This window comes from Python bivittatus, unplaced genomic scaffold (assembly GCF_059951505.1).
Source record: "Python bivittatus isolate LINGU-HERP-01145 unplaced genomic scaffold, Pbiv_v1 ctg000310_np1212, whole genome shotgun sequence".
Classification (NCBI taxonomy): domain Eukaryota; kingdom Metazoa; phylum Chordata; class Lepidosauria; order Squamata; family Pythonidae; genus Python; species Python bivittatus.
The window spans coordinates 9,421,489-9,447,747 of NW_028277054.1; the positions used below are offsets into that span (position 1 = coordinate 9,421,489).

At 39.4% G+C, this 26,259-nt stretch overlaps 1 protein-coding gene across 4 annotated transcripts in view; it reads right to left on the minus strand.

Annotated features, from left to right (window-relative positions):
• Positions 1–26,259, minus strand: part of SCMH1 (Scm polycomb group protein homolog 1) — a 47,402-nt gene that overhangs the window by 15,157 nt on the left and 5,986 nt on the right. For 2 of the 4 annotated variants that reach the window (XM_088140045.1, XM_088140047.1), the window contains exons 3-9: positions 23,911–23,996; positions 17,181–17,249; positions 12,443–12,513; positions 10,892–11,126; positions 9,429–9,517; positions 7,471–7,714; positions 537–769 (exon numbers count right to left, since the gene is read on the minus strand). In XM_088140045.1, the coding sequence (XP_087996171.1) occupies positions 537–769; positions 7,471–7,714; positions 9,429–9,517; positions 10,892–11,126; positions 12,443–12,513; positions 17,181–17,249; positions 23,911–23,935 (966 nt within the window). In that variant the 5' untranslated portion in view covers positions 23,936–23,996. Of the gene's footprint in view, positions 1–536; positions 770–7,470; positions 7,715–9,428; positions 9,518–10,891; positions 11,127–12,319; positions 12,514–17,180; positions 17,250–18,745; positions 18,913–23,910; positions 23,997–26,259 lie in introns of those variants that run through there. The other 2 variants (XM_088140046.1, XM_007430923.4) reach the window with 2 other exon arrangements.

Here is a 26,259-nt window from a genome sequence, read left to right on the forward strand (position 1 = left end):
CAACCTAAGCAAAAGCCTTTTGGAGGAGGGAGGCCTGTGGTTTTTTTTATTTATATTTATTAAGAATTTTCATATAATAAAAAGACAGGCAGACAGACAGACAGACAGAAAGAACAAAATGCAAGAAAAAGAAACCAAAGTTAAGAAATATATAAATGACTTCCAAACTTCTTTTCAACAGGTAATTACAATTTTACTGTCCCTCCTCCCTCTTAAATATTTTGCAAATTCCCTCACGCCCTCATTTAATCCACATCTTTCTTAATCTTCACATCCATACATCATCAATTCATTTTTTCTTCTTTCAGCAAACAAGTCCATATAAGGTTGCCAATCTTTCAAAACAATTTTTTGTTATTTATTCTCCGACCCAACAGGTCAGTTTCACCATTTCTGCAAATTCTGACCTTTTCACAACCCATTCCTCCACTGTGGGGATTTCATTATTCTTCCATCATTGTGTGTAAAATACTCTTGCTGCAGTGACCATATCAAGGAGGGAGGTCTGTGTTTGGCTACGTATACTGACCACCTACCTTACCGCCAGGTTTTGGTCCCCTCTTTTTGGGGAATTTTAAGGGCTCCACTGCCTTGGAGGGATTGGGGTTGGGGTGGCTGGTCAAAGTCTTGGGTGTCCGGCCTCTTTTACGACCAGGCTTGCGGCCTCTTTGTCCAGGCGGATGTTCCAGGATACTCTTTGTGCTGCTGTGCATGGTGCTTTTTTCGGAGATCACGTCAGGGGCAGGAAACGGGGTCTTTGGAATGACCACTGGCAAAGAGAGGAAGGAGAGGAGACAGTCAAGGACCGCGACAGCCTCATGCAAAAGCCCATCTGGAATATCTAACATATGCAATCACTCTGTTTGTATGTTTGTATTAAGGCTGAAATACTTCTAACTTTTTAATTTATTGAATAATACTTGTTCTGTATATGAGTAGTTGTTTTAATCTGTCTCAGGAAGGAAAGAAGTGTGACGATTGGTTAAATAAACAAAATGAATGGACATTTTGAAACAATGTCATAGTTTTACTGTATTCTCAACATGTACCCATTACAAACATGCACCCAATGTTCATAGGGTGCAATGTAAAGCTTTAGCTGTACAGCTTTTTTCTTCCTATAAACATTTCTATTTGATGGGAATATTTGGAAGATTATTTTTCATGGGATGACTCAAAAACGTCAAGTGACTCAGTGTGAGATAGACTGGCAACTAGCTTGTCTGTATGAAAGGAGTACAATCTTAAGAGTTAGAGGAGACTGAAGGAAATCCATCCTCACAACATGGCTGTCCAGTCTCCATTTGTTCAGGGAGGGGGAGACTCCCCTATTCCTCTAGGAAATGTTTTCTACTGTCAAACCATACGCACTTTCAAGGGATTACTCCTGACATCCTACCCGAATTGTTTTGCTACACTTCTGTATAAGATTTTAAAAGGGAGGATGCTTAGGATCTGCACATGAAATAATTCACCATTATATAAACACTGCTTGTTTACAACAGGTAAAAATACAGAGAGGATGTAAACTAACACTCTGCGATCTGTACTGCAGTAAAGTGTACTTTACATAGCCATAAAATGATCACAAGCTATCTCCAAGACAATGGTAATACTCCGTAATTGCTACAAGACCAGGGCAAAGTTCAATTCCTATTCTCAGTCATATTAGTCATAGAGCATTAAATAACTGCAGTTATCCTTTGTGTTCCTCATGTATCAAGAATGGAGCTCATCAAGTATTCTTCTAAGCCCACTGTTTTACCTTTAACTGTCTTCCAAAATGGAATTCTTTACTTTGAAACAAACATTAGAGGTCTCCCTTGTCATAACCCCCTTGATGGGTGCTAAAATCTGTATTCTTTATCTCCAGAATGCATTCTTCTGGGGCACCAAGCATCTAACAATTTCTTACCATCACCACCACCACCACCAAAAAAGCTTAAGGGGAAGTTGGTACAAATCCAAAAATATGGTTGAATTTGGAATGTTGTAATCCAACAGCAGCAAATCTACTGTTACTTTCATGGCTTGGAACAGGACACTTAATTGATTATGTGCCATGAAGTCATTTTTGACTCTTAGCAACCACATAGATTCTCTCCATGACATCTGTCTGTATCCTGGTCTTTTAGGTCTTCCAACTGCGCACTCATCGTCACTGTAACTGAGGCCATCCACCTTGCTGCTGGTCATCCTCTTCTTCTCTTTCCTTCCACCTTTCCCAGCACTGAAGCCTTCCCTAGGGAGCCAGGTCTTTGCATAACGTGTCTAAAGTAGGATAATTTCAGCCAGCAGGAGGATGCATGTCTACATGAGTGTATGAAATCCACAGAACCATGACCAAGAATGCTCACCTGCTGATACTCTGGAACATGCTTCCCCCAAAGTATGTGCAGCACCCTACCTTCTTGCATTCTGCAAAGTGATTAACTTTGTTTTCTTCTATTGTGCTTTTGGTCTTAATTGATTGATTCTGGGCTTTCAAATCTTTTCTGGCTCCATTTAAAGCAGGCATTTTGTGAAAAATCTTTCCTCCCTTCAATGTGTAAGGGAATAATTGTGATAGGTGCCAGGTACCTTATGCTGGGCAAGATCCAAGACTCTGCATAACGTATTGCTTAATGTTAACAGTGCCAATTTCAAACAGGAAATAGATGCCTCTGTAGACCATTATGGAATGCAAAATTTTAATGCACAAGAGACAACTCCAAAATAAACTAATGTTGAATTCTAGGGATTTTAACAATTTTATTTTTATTTATTTATTTATCAAATTTACACGGTTGCCCACAAGGTGACTCTGAGTGGCGTACAATAAAACAAATTATCCAAACAAATTATCATCATTAATACCATCTACACAAAATAATGCCAGTGGGCAAGCACTTACTTTTAATATGCTACCATTTATCATGTTTTATATATTTTATTTTTACTTTTCTGTAAACAGCAGTCTGGACAGCTTTTAAAAACAAGGCACACAGAGAAAATATATTCAAGGACTTAATTTCAGAAGTAGTCTGTTGGAAGAGCACAGAGTAACCTAGGTCAACATGCTTATCCACAAGAGCTAATTGTTCACAGACTTCCCATTCATACTCAACTGCAAGCATGTTCCTGAAGCCTTAATACTTAACAAGAAGGGCTGCAGAATGACTTTCTAGTTCCACATTACATCTTCTGCTACTACATAACACAGTAAGGCACCAGGTTTTCTGCTCAACTCTCAAAACAGGAAGAGAATAGGGATTACTAGATATACAACTGGTGAAGTCTGTTATTTTTGCGACTTTAGAAACAAATCTACAGTCATGTCAGTGTTTATCTCCTGGGAATTCAACGGAATGAGGAGGAGCAAAGGTACAAATCATCTGACAGAGACACCATTTCTTCCAGTTTCTACCTGAAGCTATTCTCCCTTCCAACCAAAAGTAGCAAAGCCAACCAAACCCCTTAATCTGTTCACAATTGTTTGAAAAAAATGGTTGACAAGCATGAGAAGAATGTCAGGTGCCACTTAACACATAGCTATAGTAACTTTAAAAACGATTAACGTTTGCATGCCTGCTGAGCACAATAAAGTTATTTGAATGGGTGACTACATCAACCAGAACAAAGAAAATTAGGACAAGTGCCTACCCGCTGTAACTTTCCTTGGCACAGCAATGAAAAGAGTGTATCCTTTTTTAAAGCCGCCTTTGCTTGGCAGGACCTGCCTGCATCTCTGCCAGCTGGAAGGGTGCCAAGGCTGAAACTCTACTCTCCACATTCCAGATCTCTTGATAGTGCAGAAGATTGCCTCTAGCTCACAGACTGCCCAAAGACAATTGACTCTCATGATCCTGTCTCCTGGCTGCTAGTGTGCCAGACAATCAGCTTCATTAGTGCTGACTAATCTTAGGGGTCATTGTCTTGGTGAATCCAAACAGTACAGCTTGATCCAGAGGGGCGCATGTTATAGTTAAAAATTCAGTATGTGTTGATTTTGGCCTGTCATTTTTAACATTTCATTTTAACTATTTTCTCATTTCTGCAAAATTTCTCCCTCTACCCTCTGCAACAAAGACTACTCTGCTGATAAAGGCTTCCTCCCTTTATCACTAACCATCTACTTTGCTCCCCATGATCTGGAAGACTTATAACAGGGCAACAAGCGGCACACGATCATGGCATAGCCCCTAAAACCAAGATAGCAACAAAGATTAAGCAGAAGGGTTCCATCAACTTCAAAAGAACTACTGGCACACCTTGCAAGCCAAGAGGTAAAGAGGCGTGTGAAGGGATCGACAGCTGAGGCAAGGTCAGTTGCTAGCAGACCATTCTAAAAGATAGGAGCTGAAGATCTGGCTTGCCAGTTTCTCACTCCCTGAAAAAAATCCACCCTTGAAAATCAGATGCAGACCAAGAGAGAAGAATGAACCTTGATCCAAAATTTTTTGGAGGTAGCTACTTGTTTCTGAGATACTCATGTATGTCCATAAAAACTATCATCAACATGTTAGGGGTAATTATCAAATGCCTTGTTAAATGTTGAGAGGTAACCAACAGATAAAAGAAGTAAAAAACAAATTACAGACTAATGCTTTTGTTGCTCTTCATTTAGCAATTAATATTGGGATTTTCTGAATTTCCCCATCAGCCTCCTGAAATGCTGATTCATAGTTATCCTGATGGTTACTAAAACATGCATACGGGATCACTGACATTTAGACAAGAACCTTGGAAATCAGCTTTGTTTTAAATGGGGAGTTGCTTATTTGTCAGCATTACATATATGAAGCTGGCAGCTCCTGTAAATTGAAGATTATCAAACAGATATTCTGCTCCCTCTAGTGCTAAAGAAGCTAAAATGCTGCAGAGGTTTTGCTGCCAACTAGCCAAACTCTAGACATAAAATATCAGCATATCTCCTTGTTTTCGAACTATTTTCAAAGCTTGGTGTACTGCATTATCAGCTGATGTGCTTCAAGAATAATAACCAAAGAAGGGTAATTTGCAGACTACAGATATCCTGAGAATAGCTTTCTTCAGCCCTCCCACTGAGTTGGGATACATCTCCCATTATTCTCAGCCAGCATGCCCAACAGGGATTGTGTAAACTAATTAGGAGGACATCAGATTAGGGAAGATTCACAGAAATACATGATATCATTGTATGATGAGTGACATCACTGTCCATTTAGACTCGTACTGTTGACTGGGGTTGAACTTGGGAACTTTGGCATATAAAGCACATGTCCTACCACTGAGCTATAATCCAACTATAGACCATTTCTTGCATGGCTCAATGGCTGGGAAAATTAACTACTGTTGCTGACAGGACTGAACTAGCTCATAAATTAATACAAAGAATGTACTTGAAGTACCAACCATAATCTAATTTACACCAGATAGATTTTTACAATGTAAACAGAACTAGTGGATTTATTTATTTATTTGTTTGTTTGTTTGTTTGAATTTATAAGACACTCAATTCCAACGGACTCCAATGTTTTGTTTCCTGAAAAGCTACCAGAACTTGCCATTTTTTTTCAGCAGGCAACTTCAAGCCATGCAGGGACTTTGCCAAATCTTATGCTGATGTGAACAGGAAGTGGAAGATTATCAGCATTGGTAAAAGCAGTGTCGCATAATAGCAAATTGTGATAAGGTAATACATCATCCTTTGCAAACCTGTATTCTTTTTTGGGGAGAGGGGACATGCTTCCAATCATGAGAAAAGAATGCTTTGGGCCCTTTTTTACTGCACTTTGCCCCAGTCAATAATGGCAGAAACTTTAGAAGGATGTTCTGTGCCTGCTTCTAAGCTTGATGTACAGTACATGCAAGGAATCAGGGAGAATGTGAACTGCTACTGCCTACTCACTGCAACAAGAAATATCTCAATGTGTTCCTCACTCAACTTATAGTAGACTGCCAGCACTCAGATCAGACTCATGATGCATTATTAGTATTATGGGAATCCAGCAACAGCAGAAGTTGTTCTGTTGTTTTTAGCAGAAATGATAGGAAGTGCAAATACATGGCAGTTGTTATTAATGCTGACAGCAGCAGGGCTTTGACTTCAAAGCATCTCATGAGTTGGATACAAATGGAAACCAAGGCCAAAAGACAAAAAGATGCAAAGGAGGAGTGGGAGAGATTTAGGCAGTTCTTCATGGACACTAGGATTCTGTCTTTCACACTACCAAAATGTTCTCTCAAAGCAAGCTTCTGTAGTCTAAGGACCTGCAAGTCACCTTCCAAATCCTAAATAGTTCCCTGAAAAGTTACAAATCATCTAACTCTGGGCAAGAGAAGGCAGTAAAGCAGGCCTGCAATAATGGGGACTTTTCAAAAGACAGATAAATGAGCAAACAAACTTGTTCTTTACCAAGATTAGCTTGGTGAAGAACAGGTAATTTAGAGTGTAATAAATTATGTTCTAAGGAACATCAGGGTTCCCTAGACAACTTGAGGATGTTCTATGGCTACCTTCAAAAGCACTGAAGGTATTACTATTCTTTCTGTCACCGTATTTTTACAGAAAATGGATTTACAGCACTCACTACAACCAAGAGCAATTACTGAAATAGGCTGAACATTATGACAACTCTAACATTTTCTTAATAATGCTTAATCCAGACACTGATGGAGTATGCTGTTATTAAGATTTATAACCCAAGCAAGAAATAAAAAGAAAAATAAAATTCCTAAGAAACTGTCAAACTTGTTTCATATAAAAAGGAATACTGTCTGGTCTTACATGGTCTTCTAAATTAGAGAAATGCTGATTTAATCCACAATCAGTAATGCTTCATTGGAGATCTGTACTCATTCTTGTGTTGTTCTTCCACTGTCATCTTTTTCCCCAGGGCTATTAATTTATTGGATTTATACCCTGCCTTTCTGCTCTGGCAAACATTTAAGCCATATAACAAAATTGAAAACAAAAACAGAACACAAAAAATAAAAATTCAGCACAGTGCTGGATGAACAATCTGGTTAGTGAGAATTCCTACAGACCACAGCTATTTCCCCTTCCTGTCCCCCAATCCTAGCTTGCTGTATTACAGAGTAGCTTGGCATACAAAGCTGAAAGAGAGACACTTCTCCCTTGTGTATCAGTCAGGTCTCTGAGACACATGGAAGGTTGGTGCTTTCATCCAAGATTAAATTATGGATAATAGAGATGTTTTATCAAATGATTTGACATTAAACAATTGTTCAGGTTGGAGGAGCCACTATCACTGTCACTTTGTCTTCCTTGATTAGGTTACAACCTGAAAGGAAGAGATGTCATTGGCTACCCTCCTTCTCCTACAACTGTCAAGTTGTAGCCTCCCCCTGAATCTCCTATTAGTTACTCCTTTAATGATTGGCCCCAGGCTATTTTCAATGCCCCACTCTCTTATCTTCTGATAAATCTCATAGAGATATGAGATATAGATGGGTGAATGGTGGTAGAAACTGTGACGGAGCACTTACCTTTTGTTCCAGGGGGCTGCAAGTTGTCACCAGTCAATGAACACCAGCCAACAGGAAAGATGTCACGAGAATCATAGCGGCACCAGTAATCAAAGGCTCCCCTCCAGCCATCAAAAGTGATAAGGACTTCAGAACCCCGTACCTCACCAATAGTGGCTGGGCAGATGAAATGTGGGTTCTTCCTGTCTACAGCCTCAAGTTTCATCCCCATCTTAAAGAAATTCTGGGATGGAGATGGTGGCTCCTAGGAGAGAAAGACCCAGGAAACATCATTAAGTTAAACATAGGTGCAGACTTGTCCAGCTGCGTTTCCCAAAAAGCTCCTGCACAAGAAATCAGAAAAGGTCAAGTGTTCTGCATCAGAATGACTCAAATGCTTCATAGCTCAACTTCAGATGCATTGTGAACTTCTGTTTTTTAAAACATCTGATTGGATTCTACATCTGAGCAACAATATCCAGATTCATTTTTTTGTTATTGACTTAATTTTGAGAAATCAGGATGCTTTATTTGGGAAGTTCTTATTTGCAGTTCACCCAAATGATCTTTTTAAATTCAAACCAACTGATCCTGAACTAATTAATGATGGCAGAACAGAGGTGTGCTGAAGGTATCAAGTAGCCCATTTGAAAAGGAGTGCGGAGATCAGAAATATGACAGTATAATAAGAGGTATAGCATTCTGCTCTGTGGGCAGTATCTATTTCATCTGGACAGCATTAAAGTAAGGGGGTTAAAAAAATACATCCCAATTTAAAAAAAGGAGGCTTGAACATTATGACTAAACAGAGATATTGAGAGTCCAAACTCCTTGGAATAGCCAGCCAACCCCAGTTCTCCTAACATTTTTTGCCTTTTCCTGTTGTCAGGTTGAATTACCATTTCTCCCAAATGTCAAGGTTGCCCTCAGACACCTGTAATAATTCTTAGTAAAACCTGGCACACTCAAAGGAAATCTAGGACTCAATTTGATTATATAAACTTTCTTTGTTGCAGTCACAGCAACCCAAAAAAGATAAGGAGCAGTTTCTACCAAGCTAGACTTCAGTCATCTATATAAACATAATGCAACATGAAATCTTGGCTTTCTTTCCTCCATCCTTACACCTCAATGGTCTGGTAGCTATTCTTTTCTCAAGTGTATCTCTTATGGCTACCTTAATTGTGTTTTCATAATGGATTTTTCTATATTCAGCCTTCCCTCTTGTTGGCCTTTAATTTTAACACAAAATATCGTTCCCATTTCCCCAGTTTATCTCTTAGCTACTGTATTTTGTTTGCCCTCATGTTCACACAGAATGAATCCCAGCTTAACCTGATTCCATTTTAGTGTCTACAGAAATTCAGTTCTCCCAAGATTGGTCTCTTCAGCCTACAGATACTACTCACATAATCTCATCCAGAAATCTCAGTAGGTGTCCAGGTGCAATTCAAGATGCTGACTTGCATGGGACCAAATTATTTGCAGGACTGCTTCTCCCTGATGGTTTCTGCCTGTCCCATCAGATTGGGCACACTGGACAAGCTCTGGGTCCCATCAGTGAAGCATGTTTTCTCTGTCATGGCACTTGTCCTGTGGAACATCCTTCCCCCTGAGATATGGACAACCATAACCCTGCCAGTCTTCTGGAAGGCCATGAAGACCTGGCTATTCCCCCAAGCACTGGGACCAGGGTGCTAATGGAGCTCTCATGTGGGTGCAGGTTAATTTGTTAAGCGCTAGTGAAATTTTTGGGGGGCCTTGACTTGGTATTTTTTATGTAATGGATTGTGATTGTGTTCTGTTCTTATCGGTTCTGTTTTTATGTGTGCCTTGGCAGATGGGCAGCCATATAAATATGCTAAATAAATATATTTTTTCCAACAACTGGAATATCAAGCCCAGGTAGCCAGACTTATTTATTACAACAAATGGAGCCACATGGTTTCAGGGATTAGAAAGGCTGCATGCTACAGTACCTTATGGAAAATCCGAATAGGAGCCATTTCTGCTCCATTCAGAGTCTTCAGGAGAAACATAGGCCAGGAGGAAGCATTCAGACGAAAACCTGAAGCAGAGATGTAGGCTGTTAAAATAGTAGCTGCAACTGAAGACATCTTCATCGTAACAGTTATCCTTCCATCATGAAGGCACCACCATAGTGTTCAGTAATACTGATGTTTCAATAACAGTATTTGGCAAATATTTCCACAGCACATTAAATGCATGAAAGTGTAAAGGAAGTCTGTGCCAAGTAAATTCAAGTTAAAAGCTCAGTTTACCCTAAGTTATTTTCCATTTGAGTGTGTGTACGCATATGTGTGTGCGGGTGTGCCTGTGTGTGTGTATGCATGTATGTATGTATGTGTGTGCACCTGTGTGTGTATATATAATAATTATTGTAATAATAATTATAATCAGTAATAATCCTGATAAGAGAACTTCAGTACAATATGGAAACTTGGTCATTTTAGATGGCAATAAATAAAAGAAATCAAAGCAAGTGGTGCTAATGTAGCTTAATAAGATATAAAGATTATTCCTTAATTTTAATGTATTTTACCACTGATTCCAATAACACCACTCTACTGAGATAAAGAAAACAGTAACGATAAAGACAACAGTAAGAATTCTATCAAAAAACACTTCCAGCCAAGTCACTGAGCTACGTGTAAGCTGCCTAGAGCCACTTATGCAGTGAGATGGGTGGCATATAAATTTGATTAATCAATAAATAAACAAATCTAGTTTAAACCTATTTTCAGACTAGCACAACTGAGAATGGCACAAGGATGACCAGAATAAGATGTTTTGCACTCAGTACAGTGCAAAAACAAATGGAGAGCCTCAAAACTGCTAAGCAGTCCACAGCTAGTTTCAATTGGCTTGCTTATAAGTTGGGGAGTGATTCCTTGGAATCCATCCACAGACAGCATAGGGGAAAGAAGAATTAACCTCAGCAAATTTAGGAAAGGATAATAGAATGTGCTTTTTGGAAAGGCAAAACAAAACTCCTGTAGATTTCATTTTCAGGACTCTTCTATGATTTCTAGAGGGTAGATATGGCAAGAACACAAGGCGCGTGTGGTTTATTGAAGTCATGAGGAATTTTCTCCTCTTAAGCAGTAACAAAAAGAGGCCAGGAGCTTTTCTTAAAATGGTGAGTGATGATATAAAAGAGATGGTGTCAATGGGACTTAGCCTACCATCACTGTTTATCATGGCTATACCACTATCATGGCTGGCTGGGGAATTCTGGGAGTTGAAGTCCACACATCTTAAAGTTGCTGAGGTTGAGAAACACTGATCCATAACAACCACAAAAAGGCAATTAGTAAAACAAGAGTGTCTCCTGGATTTGGCAGATACTTGTAAAAACATTATATGCCAGGGATACCATTAATGGAACAATCCTCTTGGGCAAAACAAGGCTTCAACTCACCCAAAGGAGGCTGGAGCATCCCTCCATTTTTTTCACAGTTGCCAATGGGCTGGATTTCTGCAGAATCTACCAGACGCCAGAAGTCATTCTTGTTGTCACTACCATCGAGGCGTAATCGGAGACGGGCACCTGTCAGTCCCACCACAGTAGCAATACAAGTTGAAGTGGTGTTTCTGGGGTCCTGGGCTTCTAACTTCATGCTGATCTTGAATTCATTGCTGGGTGGGGTATAAGACTGAGAAGAACAAGGCTTTTGGTCATACTTCATACTTTAGGCATTCAATTTTCTACTATCCCCAAACTCCTCTTCCTTCCTTCTCATTCCCTAAATTGTTCCTGGCATCTGAACATCAAGAGAGCTTTCTGGGCCATGATTCACAGTCAGTACGCAATGAGAAATAAACAGGATAAGGAACAGGGGGAGAGAAGAGAATCCAACCATCAACAGAAGATTAATTCTCTTCAACTGAATACATTAAAATCTAAACTTTTCCCCCTTCCTTTTGTTCTTCAGTTCAGTATCTTTTGAAGTAAAACAGACAGAATTTCCTACTCAAGGCTGCAACCAAACTGTCCCACTTTACTATTACTAAGCCAGCCCCATGCTTACCTTTTTCATCAAATACTCTTGAAGTCATAGACAGCTGCCTTATAAGCAAGTCAGACCATTTATCCATTTCCCCCAATATTGTCTGCTTTGATACCTGATCCTATTGAGCTGAACACGCTAGGAATTACACTCAGTACCTTTACAAGCAGATTACATCCAACACTTTTGCAGCACTCCAAGATCTTTGCTTCTTATATTTTCACTTTGCAAGTGATGTTAAATCAAATGGGCATGCTAAGAATTATAAATGGATAATTTTGGGGCAATTATTCCATTTAGCCACTGCAGTACATTTTATCTATGTAAGAGCCACTTTCATTTTAAAATTTTAGCCAAAGACAATACCCAGCAGGTCATACCTGAGCTCAGATATTATAACAGTAATCCTGTTTAATTTACATTAAGTCTAAACCAATCATTTACATTAAGTCTAAAGCAATCATAATACATTATGAATGCATATGCAATGGTCCAGGGTCCTTCCAGGCTAGTTCCTCACACTGTCAGTGTTTTTTCTGTCTCTTCCCCTTAACAGATTTGCATGCTAAAAACAAATGAAAGAAGTGTGGGGAAAGGTGAGAGTGAGGAGGGGTCACAAATGGAAGCCAATATTGAATGAATTCACCCTTTCCCAGAATTATTCTGTAAGAGAAGCACAAGAAATGTCTGGAAGTACCCTTAGGTATACATAGCCCATGTTACGAGGCATTGGCAATACCTGAGAACTAAGGTTCCTGAGCTATTTCATCAACTTTAGAACTCATCTCAGTGCACCTTTTTTTCAGTTCTGTTCTATTATAGAATTGGCAACCGGGTACCTGCTTTGTTTGTTCTTCTCCCACCAACAGAAGGCAGAGGAGTCTATTCCATACTTGTATATGAGCCGACTAGAAGCAGACCCCTTCATCCCAACTCTTTTAGAACATGGAATGCGCCATTACCTGCTTGAAGCAATGGGCAGGAGCTGGGATGGAACATGTCTCTTTCAAGTATTTATCCCAGGCAAAATGACCTGAATAGAAGATGGAGAAAGAAGGTTGACTGTGATGAAAGGTTTGAAAGCAAGTCTGAAAAAGCAACTATGTCTTCAATCAACAATCCATAGCTTTGCTAGCTACTGCTCGCCTTTTTTGCCTCTTTGCAGGAAAAAATAAATAATTTTTCTACACTTCTTGGTGTGGATGGAGGTCTGATACATATTGTGAATTATTTGGGCTTTGGTCATAAAGGGATTAGCAGAGGAAGACAACGTTTAACTTAGCCAAAGCTCAAACCTAATTTAGCTTTTTATTTATGTGCTGCGCTTGTAGCATGCTCCGGCTTCATATTCCCAGGACCACAAAGCAATATATATACTCTTCCAGCAAGCGGGTTTTCTTCTGTAGTAGAATTAGAGCACATGTTTTTATACTATTCTTCCATTATTCTTCTTACAGTGTTCTCCATGACTTCGGAATCCCAGTATTATTGCATGTGATTTAAAAAAGAGTGTCGTTTACTTATTTTTAGCATTCTATCCCACTCTTAGCAAGTAAGTCTCCCAAAGCAGCTTGTAAATATCAGAAGTTATGGAGTTCCTGCCACAGGCAGATTCCTCACCCAAACAAATAATTCAAGATGGATTGTTAGGGCTGAATTACATCTTATGATGTTTGAGACACTGCAATGCAAATGGTAGCCATGAATCAAGTTCCCTTCTCTAATGTCTACTTCAACGTATTCACAATTTACTCAGTTTTCTTATCATTATAACATAATTTCCCTATCCCTTATTCATCATTGTCAAGGATATGCTTATAATAATGATGTCAGGATACTGAGTACCATGGATTCAGGAAGAAGAGGAAAGGGATACATGTATCTGACATTTTGGCAACATTCTCATGTTCTGTAAAACATGTACCTCTATTCTTAGTTCGTAGGCAAAAGAATATGGTAGTACACCTCAAATAGATATGTACTTTTAAAAAAAACGTAATTGGCTTACTTAATACACTTCTTAATACACTAATAAAAGGAAACTGTTAAAGTTGCAGAGTTGGACCTCAATACAACACAGCTACTGTGTTCACAAAACATGCTAAGCCAGCATTTTCCAATGATGTGACTATAAACTTTAGAGAGAAGTTTGAGTTCAGTTAGGGGGCACTGACATTAGAGGTCAGATATGATTGTGATGATGCCATGCCCCAGAGCTCTACAAGATTCCCAGTCTGGCAATAGGTTGTCATTTATCTTAGATCATATAATCTCAGATCACATGACTTCTGGCTGCTTTGAATTAGACTAATGTGATTACTACATCAAGATTTGGAAATAGCAACTGTCAACTTTGAATATGGAACATGCATAATAGGAGGCATTGACATATACATAATTTGAGGAGGCATTGGGCTGAAAATGATTTTGTAAAGGGGCATTGGGTCAAAAAAGGTTGGGTAACCCTGTGCTAAACTACAGTAAGATAAAAAGGGGTTGATTAGTTTGAGTGTTTTGTGATTCAGACCATCACTTTAAACCGTAACATGATGTATTTGATTGGGCATAGATTGTTGTATGAATGATCCAATAATATTTGATTCTTGGATCTAGGGTTTAGTATGGTGTATAAAACTAGCCAGTATGAAAAGCTAAGTACTGTACTATACACATTTAACAATATCTCATCTCAAGTATGGAACTTCACACTTTAATTACCACATGACTTTTTATATAGCAAAAAATGTTTTTCAGCTTATGAGAGAATTACCAAAACATCATTTGTTTTTATAATTTTTCATGCAACAATTAGCTTCATTACATTTTGATAATCATCCAACTGTTTTCAGTGGCAACCTGCCCTCTTTTCTCTAAGGGCTTGCTCATATTGTCAGCTCCATATGGCTCATACTATGGGAATGCAGCAAAATTAACTCAAAGGAAGAGAAAAGATACATACACACATGCACACGCATGCACGCATACATATGATTTAGCATATAAAAGCCAATCAAATAAGCCCACCCACCCTAATCTTGCCTCCACAGTAAGCAAAATAGAAAGGCAAATGTCTTCCCCACTGCTGGTCCCAAACACTAGATATTAGCAGCTTAGTGGTCCTGGCCTTAGAGTTTTCAGTTAGGCATCATGAACCAATAGTTATAAAGTGGCCATCCCTCCACAAATCCAACCCCCCTTTGAAGCCATCTGGACTAATGACCACCACTTTCTTTAGGGAGCTGAACAATCCGGCCTCCACAAGAGAAGGTCACCACCAGACCCTGACAGGAACATTTGATAACAGTGATATATCCTTCCCACAATGTAAGCCTTGGGTCCTTTAAAAGGCCACCTAATCCAACTGTTGCTGATAACATGAACTCTACTACTACAGCATTCCTGACAGGTGGCTACCCAGCCTCTGTTTAAAAAAAACCTACTCATTTTATAGATACCAAGTGGAACAATTATGTATTGCAGATTAACTTGCAACCATATACTCTTATATGGGACTTAGATACAGGCTTTTCACGTTTAAGGACAGAGGAAGTCAATAACTGTGAGCCAGCTATGAAAGCACCTCATCCTGGATTGGTTCACATATATCATGCTCATCAAAATGGCAGCAATTTCAAGCAACTGCACAGTTAGAAATATGCTATCTCAGATGTATCGCCTTAGAAATAAGCCTCTGTGTTTATATACAGTGGGGCAAAAAAGTATTTAGTCAGCCACCAATTGTGCAAGTTCTCCCACTTAAAAAGATGAGAGAGGCCTGTAATTTTCATCACAGGTATACCTCAACTATGAGAGACAAAATGGGGGAAAAAATCCAGAAAATCACATTGTCTGATTTTTAAAGAATTTATTTGCAAATCATGGTGGAAAATAAGTATTTGGTCAGTATCAAAAGTCCATCTCAATACTTTGTTATATATCCTTTGTTGGCAATGACAGAGGTCAAACGTTTTCTGTAAGTCTTCACAAGGTTTTCACACACTGTTGCTGGTATTTTGGCCCATTCCTCCATGCAGATCTCCTCTAGAGCAGTGATGTTTTGGGGCTGTCACTGGGCAACACGGACTTTCAACTCCCTCCAAAGGTTTTCCATGGGGTTGAGATCTGGAGACTGGCTAGGCCACTCCAGGACCTTGAAATGCTTCTTACGAAGCCACTCCTTGTTTGGGATCATTGTCATGCTGAAAGACCCAGCCACGTTTCATCTTCAATGCCCTTGCTGATGGAAGGAGGTGTTCACTCAAAATCTCACGATACATGGCCCCATTCATTCTTTCCTTTTCACAGATCAGTCGTCCTGGTCCCTTTGCAGAAAAACAGCCCCAAAGCATGATGTTTCCACCCCCATGCTTCACAGTAGGTATGGTGTTCTTTGGATGCAACTCAGCATTCTCTCTCCTCCAAACACAACGAGTTGAGTTTAGACCAAAACGTTCTACTTTGGTTTCATCTGACCATATAATATTCTCCCAATCCTCTTCTGGATCATCCAAATGCTCTCTAGCAAACTTCAGACGGGCCCAGACATGTACTGGCTTAAGCAGGGGGACACGTCTGGCACTGTAGGATTTGAGTCCCTGGCAGCGTAGTGTGTTACTGATGGTAGCCTTTGTTACTTTGGTCCCAGCTCTCTGCAGGTCATTCACTAGGTCCCCCCGTGTGGTTCTGGGATTTTTGCTCACCGTTCTTGTGATCATTTTGACCCCACGGAGTGAGATCTTGCGTGGAGCCCCAGATCGAAGGAGATTATCAGTGGTCTTGTATGTCTTCCACTTTCTAATTATTGCTCCCACAGTTGATTTCTTCACACCAAGCTGCTTGCCTATTGCAGATTCAGTCTTCCCAGCCTGGTGCAGGTCTACAATTTTGTTTCTGATGTCCTTCAACAGCTCTTTGGTCTTGCCCATAGTAGAGTTTGGAGTGTGACTGTTTGAGGTTGTGGACAGGTGTCTTTTATACTGATAACAAGGTCAAACAGGTGCCATTACTACAGGTAATGAGTGGAGGACAGAGGAGCCTCTTAAAGAAGTAGTTACAGGTCTGTGAGAGCCAGACATCTTGCTTGTTTGTAGGTGACCAAATACTTATTTTCCACCATGATTTGCAAATAAATTCTTTAAAAATCAGACAATGTGATTTTCTGGATTTTTCCCCCCATTTTGTCTCTCATAGTTGAGGTATACCTATGATGAAAATTACAGGCCTCTCTCATCTTTTTAAGTGGGAGAATTTGCACAATTGGTGGCTGACTAAATACTTTTTTGCCCCACTGTAGGTAGACTGGGTTCTGAGTCCATCAGAGATATTGCACATGTGTGCGTTAGCTATATGCATCCTTATTGCAGATACACACTGCATTTTCGCAAACTGCTTGCCCAGAACAGACTGCCATGATCATGATTTCTTTATCAGCACAGAGACCAAGATTCTTCAGATCGAAACATCTGCTCTATAAAGGCTCAGAGGTCCCTGGCATCTCTTCCTGAACTCATTTAAAAGAGCTAAGGAAAACCTCTGCCTGAAACTGGAGCTAGAATTAATTCTAATAAATTAAGTAAGTAAGTACAAGGCAGCTTGTGGCCACTTTAAATGAGATCATTTCATCTACTTGTCATTCCCTCTTTTGAAGAATGACATCCTAATTTTCCAACAAAGAAAAAAAGGACACAGAAACATTCATACCTTGGTACTGAGAAGGTGGTTCAGACAGGCGTCCATACTTGTGCTTTTTGCCATCTTTCCAATCTATTGCTAAGACCATTAAAAGTGAGTAAAAAGAAAATAACCCCACATTAATTACATTATTATAACTTTTCTCATGTAAGCAAATATGCCCCATATTGCCCACTACGCTTTGGTCAAACTCAAAACATCTTTAACCTTTGGGGTGAGACATCTTTCCTCTACAAAGCAAACCAGCTTAGCTTTCTTTCTTTTTGCCCTCAATCCAAGGAAAAAAGATACCTGCATTCCTTCAGACTACCCCATTCCTGTTTGTTTATCTGTTTTTATTTCAAAAACATATACAGCTGTCTATCTTATACATGATAATCCTAAGTGGCTTACAGGAATGTTCCATAAAAATGAAAAACAAATACAAACCCACAAATCCACACAAAAGGCATCATACTTCCCACTACAGTGCCACAACATCCCACCAACTCTACATCTGCTGGGCATGAGAAGTAAAGCCCACAAAACAAAGCCTAGAAGAGATGGCCGTGTAGAGTGATGGCACATCTGTCTATATGTGGCAAAAAATAAATAAGCCTCCATTTCCTTATAAAAGGAAATGGAAGGTGAGCATCGAAATGACTAAACGACTAAATACATTGGGATACTGAAGAACTATCTCACAGAGTTACCTAGTGCAGTTATTTTCAATCTTTCTCCCTTTTTGCAGACTGCTACATCATCTTCTAAAACTCTCAAGCACTACAAAACAGACAGAGATGTCCGGGGGGGTGTGTCAAAATCTGCAAGAATCATAGAAGCTCCACCACTTCTGTGTGTGTGTGTGTGTGATGTTGCCTCATGTACTAAAGAGGTGAGGTTTTGATTGCAATGCTGTGTCTGGCATCTTGAAGATCTTGGGACCACCACCCTCACGGAGGTGGCCAAAACCAGGAGTCAGCAATCCAATGCCTGGGTATCATGGCACCCTTGGTCTACAGGACCCCATAATTAAATGAAAACATATTTATTCATTTTCAATTAAGGGCCAAATGAGACCACCACATTTCACAAGACCTCAGGGTTTCCATCTGAAATTTGTAATGCTCTCTAGACATTGTTTGGGAACTACTGGCCTGCTGACTGTAGCAACCCATTTCCTGGCTTTCAAAAGGTGAAACTGTATTTGCAGCTGTCATTAATTTTGAGACAAACAAAACCTGATTAGGACAGATGTTCAAAAGTGAGAAAAGAGAGGCTGCTACCAAAATTCAGGGAGTATACATCCAGGATCCCTGTAACAATGAGAACTATATTCTCCAATGGCTTGCAAGAGAGCCATCTGCACTGAGAACAAGCTGCCTGGTTACAAACACAGGTGCTAGTTTTGAATTGTATTATACAGTAGTCATAACCAGAGACCACAGCAGCAGTTTCAGCTGGAGGATTTGTACTCTATGAAGATGATGATTATCTGAGCGCAAGACTAAAATCCATGGAGGCCAACCTCAACTTTAACTAATCAAGCATCATCTTTATTATCCATGGCTCCAGCTGCCTCTCAGCATGCTCACCTGGATTGCTCCTTTTCTCCATATACTCTCACTTTATTAAGGGACAAGTGGGGCCAGAGAGGGGCTACCAATCCTGTGGGAGGAGCCGTCAGAGACACAAAAGCAGTTCAGAGCAGAAGGAAGTGGAGAAGCAGTGGCGGCGGCGGCGGCAGCAGCAGCAGCAGCAGCAGCAGCAGCAGCAGCAGCAGCAGCAGCAGCAGCAGCAGCAGCAGCATAAGTCAAGCATGAGAATTTCTTGCAATTGCTCTTCTACTTTCTAAATGAAGTGTGGCAACAATGGAGAGTGGATCCTGCCCTCTTCACTGCAATCTCCTCCTGTCTTGTTCTGTGTAAATTTAGCAGACTGCTACACAAATAATAAGCTTGGTTTAATCAGAAACTCCTCTTCTAAAATGATTAGTTGTGGGGGGAGAGGGAGGCAAAAGAGAGCAGCAAGCAAACAGCCTTAAAGAAAATCTGCCTGGCATGCATATGTCACAACCCAAGCATTTCTGTTGCAGTGGGAGAAGAAAAGATTACAGCCACTAGAGGAAAGTACTGTGAGGTAGGCTGGTTGTTGGTTTCATGCCTCATTAAAAGTCAAGGAGGCATCTGCCAACATAGCACTGGCTTGCACCATGCTGGGATTATAAGCATATGGTGCCAAAGAGACAGTATAGACTCAAAAGAGCTCCCTTCAGCCAGTTTTCAGAATAGCAAGCTAGGACTGCCTTAAAAATGTCATCATAGGCAAAAAGTTTGTTTATAAGCAGGAAGGTAGGGAGTTTGTAGTGGTGGAATCCAAAAGGTTGCCAGCCACTACACTTCCTAGGCAAAATAAGTGAATTGCAAGCATCACTAGCAGAGCAACATCAATGGATTAAAATGGTATGCAGAACAACAAGCTAATAGACCCCTGGCTGGAGAAGTTAAGTTTCTTCAAACTGCCACTTCACTGGATATATTTTGTTTCAATTAAATGGTTTAGAATTAAGAAAAACCTGATGCTGAAATCCAATGAACTTTGAAGCTGTACTTAGTTCCTCTTAGAGTTCTCAGCACTTACATTTTCTCTTCCCCCACCTGCAAATCAGTCAATCAATGCTAGCAAGACAGACTTGGACCTCACATTCTTGGATGCAGTATAGGAGCTTGGCTCCACATTCAGCTCATTGCCTGACCTGCCATAGATGAAATCCCATGTGATGTTAATAAAACTTACCTAAAACTAAATTGCGTAAGACCTATGTGAGACACTGCTCAGTGTACAGAACCGGAACCACCTTTCATGAACTGGAAGTTTCTTTCTTGCCTTATGTTTTCATAACACATAATTGCTCATTATGTGATAGGCTATTTGATATTATGCATAGTGTATTTTGCTGCTTTTTGCTTCTTTTTGAAGTATTAAATAAGTGAAATTGCTGAGATTACTCAGCAATGCAGCTCAAGAACAGAATGGCACAATTTTTTATTTTGTCCTGCTTGCTCTTAATTTTGTTAAGAACTCTATGTAATATTTTCTTACTTTGTTCTGTATGGGTCACATCTGCAGTACAGTTATCACTGTACAATATCTGTGTATACAATTCTCCAGATTTTGTTTTCAGGTTATCAGAGTACACTAAACCTGTTCCTGGACATATCCAAGAGCTTAATTTGGGAGAAACTGAACCTCAACTAAACATTAGGTGGGAGAACATTTTCACATTCATCCAAGATCCTTGGGAGGGTATATCTGGCTGAGAGGTTATATTAATATTTGAAGCTTATAATGTAAATAATGCCCTGTATGATGGGATCTGAAATCTGAAAAATAACTGAATCTAACAGTAGAAAATATATATGTAGCTCAAAGTTGAACTGCTGGATTCTTGGTGTCTGCTGAGCTTGGTTGTTTTATTACAGACATTTCATTACCAGACTAGGTAACATCATCAGTGCAGGGGAGAGGACTTCTGGGGAAGGTATGGCAAACTAAAGATGGCTCTTGAAAGCTGAGCTGATGGCTGCGACAAATGCCAAGGAATCTGTGAATAGGCCGGTTCCTTGGAACCTCTCCAGATAAAGAGAGGACAGGAGATTGCCCACATGTGCTCTGGACAGCCGCTCCTTGCGAGGGAGGACAGTGGTTTTCCCCGGGTTGGAGTGCTGGGAGACCATAGCATTAGCCATCTTGCTTACAACCGTGGCAGAGACTTTTAAAGGACACTAAGTTTGCAAACCTCACTTTCTAATCACTTTCAGAAATTGCTTATTAACTACTTCTAAGTTATTAGAGACCTTCAGGCTGACAAGTTTGAAAATACCAGGTGAGTCTGCCTTCAATCCTGAGTGAAAGAAAATTCTAATCATAAGTTTAAGAATTTAAAGAATCTGAAATAAACAGCAAGAAGCTAAATAAGACTTTGATCTTTGAAAGTTATAGACTAAGGGTCCAGCTAAAATTGGAATATTGAAACTTTTACAATAAGATTTTGGCATTAATTATAAAGAACAAACAGCTTCTCATGGGAAATAGATTCTGTTTTGGTTTTTAGAAGATAAGCAATTTCATCATTTCATGAACTGGACATTAGACTGGATTAAAGTTTTTAGGTAGAGGAAAGATTTATAAGCCTGTAAAATATTGTAAAACATTATAACAATGAAAATATTGAAGGAGACTTTTGAAGAATGGAATCAGAAAATAGTAGTCACAATTTCAACAATGTCTGCTTCTGTGGATAGGCTATGTCCAAAATATGTTATTGGAGAAATGACAGACGTAGAACAAATTTTATCTGACAAGATAGAGATGGTATCGGAAGTAGGTTTACAACTAACAGGCCAAAAGAATGACTTAGAAAAGGATGTTTCACTGGATCTACAAAAGAAACTAGCTGAGGTTTTAAAATTTAAAAGGGATATACAAATGACAAACCAAGAGGGTGACCTGGATAATTTTTTGCTACTGGATTTACAAAAGAGGTTTGTTAAAGCCTTGAAGAACTCTGTGCAATGGGACAAAGAAGAAATGAAGAGAAATAAAATCCTATGACAATATTTGAATGGACTAAAGATTAAGACTGTTAGAAGTAGAAGGAAGGAATATAAAGAATATAAAATTCTTAATAAAATGTGTGTGTGTGTGTGTGTGTATGTATGTATGTATGTATGTCTCTCTCTCTCTCTCAATAAATCAGTGCAGGGAAGAGTAGAGTTTGTGGCTGTTTATATCTAACTAACCCTGTGAAACTTGTTCCTTGATTGTTTCTTTCTTGACTGTTATTGACTGTTGTACTGTTTCTTCCCTGTTTATCTGATGCTGTCTCCTGCTTAACTGAGTGTTGGTTGTTAGAGAGGATATGCTCTGGACTGTTTGTTTCCTTCCTTAATCTTTGGTTGAATATATATTTTTTAATGGTATGTAGATGGGTTTATCTCTATGTGTCTGTTGATGGCTGATTGGTCTGAATATCAAGCTTCAAGGAATTCCCTAGCATTTTTGGATTTGGCTTGGTCTAGAAAATAAGTGGTGTCCCAGTTGAAATTGTGGTTGAATTTATCTATGCGTTGGCACATTAATGAGTTTTCATCATATCTTCTGGCTGCCAGTTGATGCTTATGGATGTGTTCTGCCAGGCTTCTATCAGGTAGAAGCTTGACAGCAAACAATACTCTCCCCTGCACCAATGATGCTACCTAGCCTGGTAATGAAATCTCTGCAAACACCAAGAACCCAACAAACATCTGAATCTCTACATGGGGCTGCCCTTGAAGAGTATCCGGAAGCTTCAGCTAGTGCAAAATGCAGCGGCGCAGGCAGTTATGTATGCCCCTAGGGTGGTACATGTTACATCTCTGCTTTGCGAGCTGCACTGGTTGCCAGTTTGCTTCTGGGTCCAATTCAAGGTGCTGTTTTTGACCTTTAAAGCCCTTCATGGCATGGGGCTGGGTTACCTGAGGGACCACCTCTCCCTGATTACATCTGCGCATCCCATCAGATCTGGCTGAGAAGGCATGCTGCAGATCCCGTCTACTAGAGAATTGCATTTGGCAGTTCCCAGGTCGGCCTTCTCTTCTGTGGTGCCTGCCTTGTGGAATCTTCTCCCCCTGGAATTGAGATTAGCTCCATCCCTTTTAACATTCTGTAAGTCCCTCAAGACCTGGCTATGTGATCAGGCCTGGGGCTCAGATTTTACGATGGCTCCCTTACTAATTTTATCCCCTCCCATTTTGTGTGTTTTTACAGTTTTTTATTTGTTATTGTTTTTATGTATTTATTTTTTTAATTGTTGTACGCCGCCCAGAGTCACCTTGTGTGAGATGGGTGGCTATATAAATATGATAAATAAATAAATCTCAAACAGTGTATGTACAACTGGAAAGGGGCAGAAAGTGTATAAAAGTACACAGGAGAGAGAAAAAAATGGATAGGGTCACCTAGAAAACCTGGATTCATCCCTCCCTCCCTTCAAAAAAAAAAAAAAGACAAGAGATTCAGAAAAAAGTACTTCTTTACATTGTACATCATTAAACAGCAGAATTTTGTTCTACAAGAAATAGTGACGGTCACAAGCTTGAGTTGCACTGACAAGGAACTGAATGTATTCAAGCTATCAACGGCTGTTGATGGTTATGCATTATTTCCAGTTAGAGGTGCAACACTGTTCTTAGTACTAGTTACTGCAATGCACATACAGGAGAGGACTACAATACTCTTTACTCCTGAGAGACCTCTAGTGAACCATGGTGAGAAAGAATATGGGATTAGAGAGACCTGATCTGACCTAGAGAAGTGCCATGTTCTTTTGAAAAGATTTTTCACAATAACAATACAATCCTATACAGTTTTACTTGAGAGCAGCTCCTTTCCTTTAATGAGGCCAACAAACACATGTATCGCACATATTAGACTAGTGATTTTAGCAGATTAAACTTTGCTTTGTCTAAAAGAGCCTTAGCATGTACACGATAGAGATAAAAAGGAGAAAAAAACCCAACAACCCAGCAACAAAAGGCATGAAAGAAGAAAGGGATAAAAATACTTGAAGTGGTTTTCTAGTTCCCAATATTTAAACACAACCCAAAGTCCTTCTTGTCTGGATGTTTACTTAAAAGCATCGATATCCTTCAACAGTGGCCCCATTCATGTCTCATTTCAAGTTACTGAAGCGATTAGCAAACTGAATATGATGACTTACCTTTCTGAGGGCTTGGCTTCCGCATTATATTGCCTGATACAGGTCCTCACTCTGCAACTGGCTTAGGTTTACTAATCTGAAGGTGACTGGAGGGAAAAAGACAATGCACACAAACACCTTGAGAAGTGGTCAACAATTGTAAGCAAAAGTACTGGAAATCAAGTTCTCTTTTATTTCAAACTTCAAACCAAATATCCTTTGCGAACATCTGCATTTTAGTTCCAGGGCTTATGAATGAACCAACTATTTGTAACCATTCCATTCTATTTTTTGCAGCGGTAACTGCCTTAGCTGCCTTGGGATTGCACTCCCTTTGAAGGAACAGGTTCATAATTTATAGATTTTTAAAAATCCATCTTTTTTTCCCTGTTTTGTCAAGTGGTGACTGTGGCTGAGAGTCCCTTTTGTCAGCCTCATACTATATGCAATCTGTGACCTTACCTGATGACAACAGGTGATTTTCAGTCATATTTCCAGACTAGATTGTGGTAAAGCACAACTCTGGAAAATCCTTTTAACTGAAACTCATCAGTTTGGACATCTTATGCCAGAAATTAGATACTTTTATTTTGATGTATAACATCCTAATTTGATTATTACGAGTTTTAATATATACTTTTTAAATTCTTGCAACTAAATTTGTTTTCTCTTTATGTGTTTTATTAGATTATGTAGTTTCTGATGAAGTATGATGGATACTTTCTGGAAATAAACAGATCATATTTTAATTTTTAAATTATTCATGCATTGAAAATATTGTCAAAAATACTTTTTTTAAGAAGAAAGTTGCACTGCTCTAATATGCTATCTCATTTTATTTTAAAAAACTGACTTCACTGCAACAATGTTTTCAAGTTATGAATATAGTTTATTCAATGGAAATAGAATTTAAATGATTCCTAGTGAGATTTCAGGGTATGTGCTAAAAAATAAACTGATAACTTTATGAAACAGGCAAGAAACTATTCAAGAATTCTACTCTTTTCATAGCTGAACAAGCTGTTTCTTAATAACACCAAATAACTTTAAATGTATAACTAGGAATAAGAAAATAATTAATAAGATCATCCTATGTCTGTTTTTGTTTAATGGGTAAATCTCAATTAGACTTTATTTTTGGCCACTGATAAAGGAGTAAACAGACGTGGTAACTAAACTGTGTGGAAGGAAAAAAGGGAAAGCTAGCAAAGTTATAGAAACATATCATTCAGACTTTGAAAGCACATAATAGTTTTGTGTTCTCTCCTCCTTACTGGATAACGATAACAGAAATTAACTTGCAATCCAGTGACTGTGTATGAAGTCCTACAGAGTTCAAGAGGACGTGTTCCTACACAGGTGATACCTAAAGTCGCAGATCCAGATTCTGAATTTTCATTACTGAAAAGTGGCACTAATGATTATGTTTCTCTGTTCCATCAATTATGGCTGCAAAGTCAGGGGCTTTTTTTGCTTCCTGGTATACGATTTTTTTGCAGTATTTCAAAGGCAACAATGAAGGAAAAGTGTGTGTGTGTGTGTGAGTATTGCATGTGTTTGCACTATGGGCAATGTACTCTCTCAAAAACTACTCTTCACTTTCACCCTACTAGACTGTTGTTCCCAAAGTACTCTTAGCTGTAATCCTTTATTCTGTTACCAGGAATAAGCCCGCTAAGTTCAAACAGACTTTTTCAGAGTACATGTATCCAGGAAGGTCCTTTTACAAAACTTCTGGAAAACGACCAGGGTTTTTACATGGAGAATGTCACTATCCCACATTTCCAGGAACTTCAGGGAATATCTGCTTTCCAGCAAGCCCTTCTGAGTTGCTACCTGCCTTTTCTGGAGGTTGAGTCATGGCAACTGGACTTCTTTTTTTTTGGTCTGATACGTTTTGCTGCTTGTCCAGGCAGCTTCTTCAGTCTAGAAAGTTGGTTGGGGGGACCTCATAAACCAAAAGAAAAGAAGTCCAGTTGCCATGACTCAACCTCCAGATAATTCCACCTGGATGACTGAGAATCTTCATCAACATATTACCATGCTGCCTTCTTTCTGATGGCTGGTCTCCTCTTAAAATTGCAAAATAGCCAGGAATATTGGAAGGCTAGAACAGGGCAAAGCACTTCTGGCAAGCATCGCAGCCCAGCCTGAAGCTAACAGACATGCCAGGAGGCAGGGAGCAAACGTAATTTTCCTGCCTACTGAAAAGTCTCCTGGCTATAGCTTCTGCAAGCTGGACTCGAGCCTCAAGGAGAGAGGGGAGACCTTTGGGAGGACGCATGAGAAAGAAGGATCTTAGTCAGCAAAAGATGACTATACATTCTAAGAAAGGGAAAAAAAAATTGGCTTATTTCTCACTGTTGATGT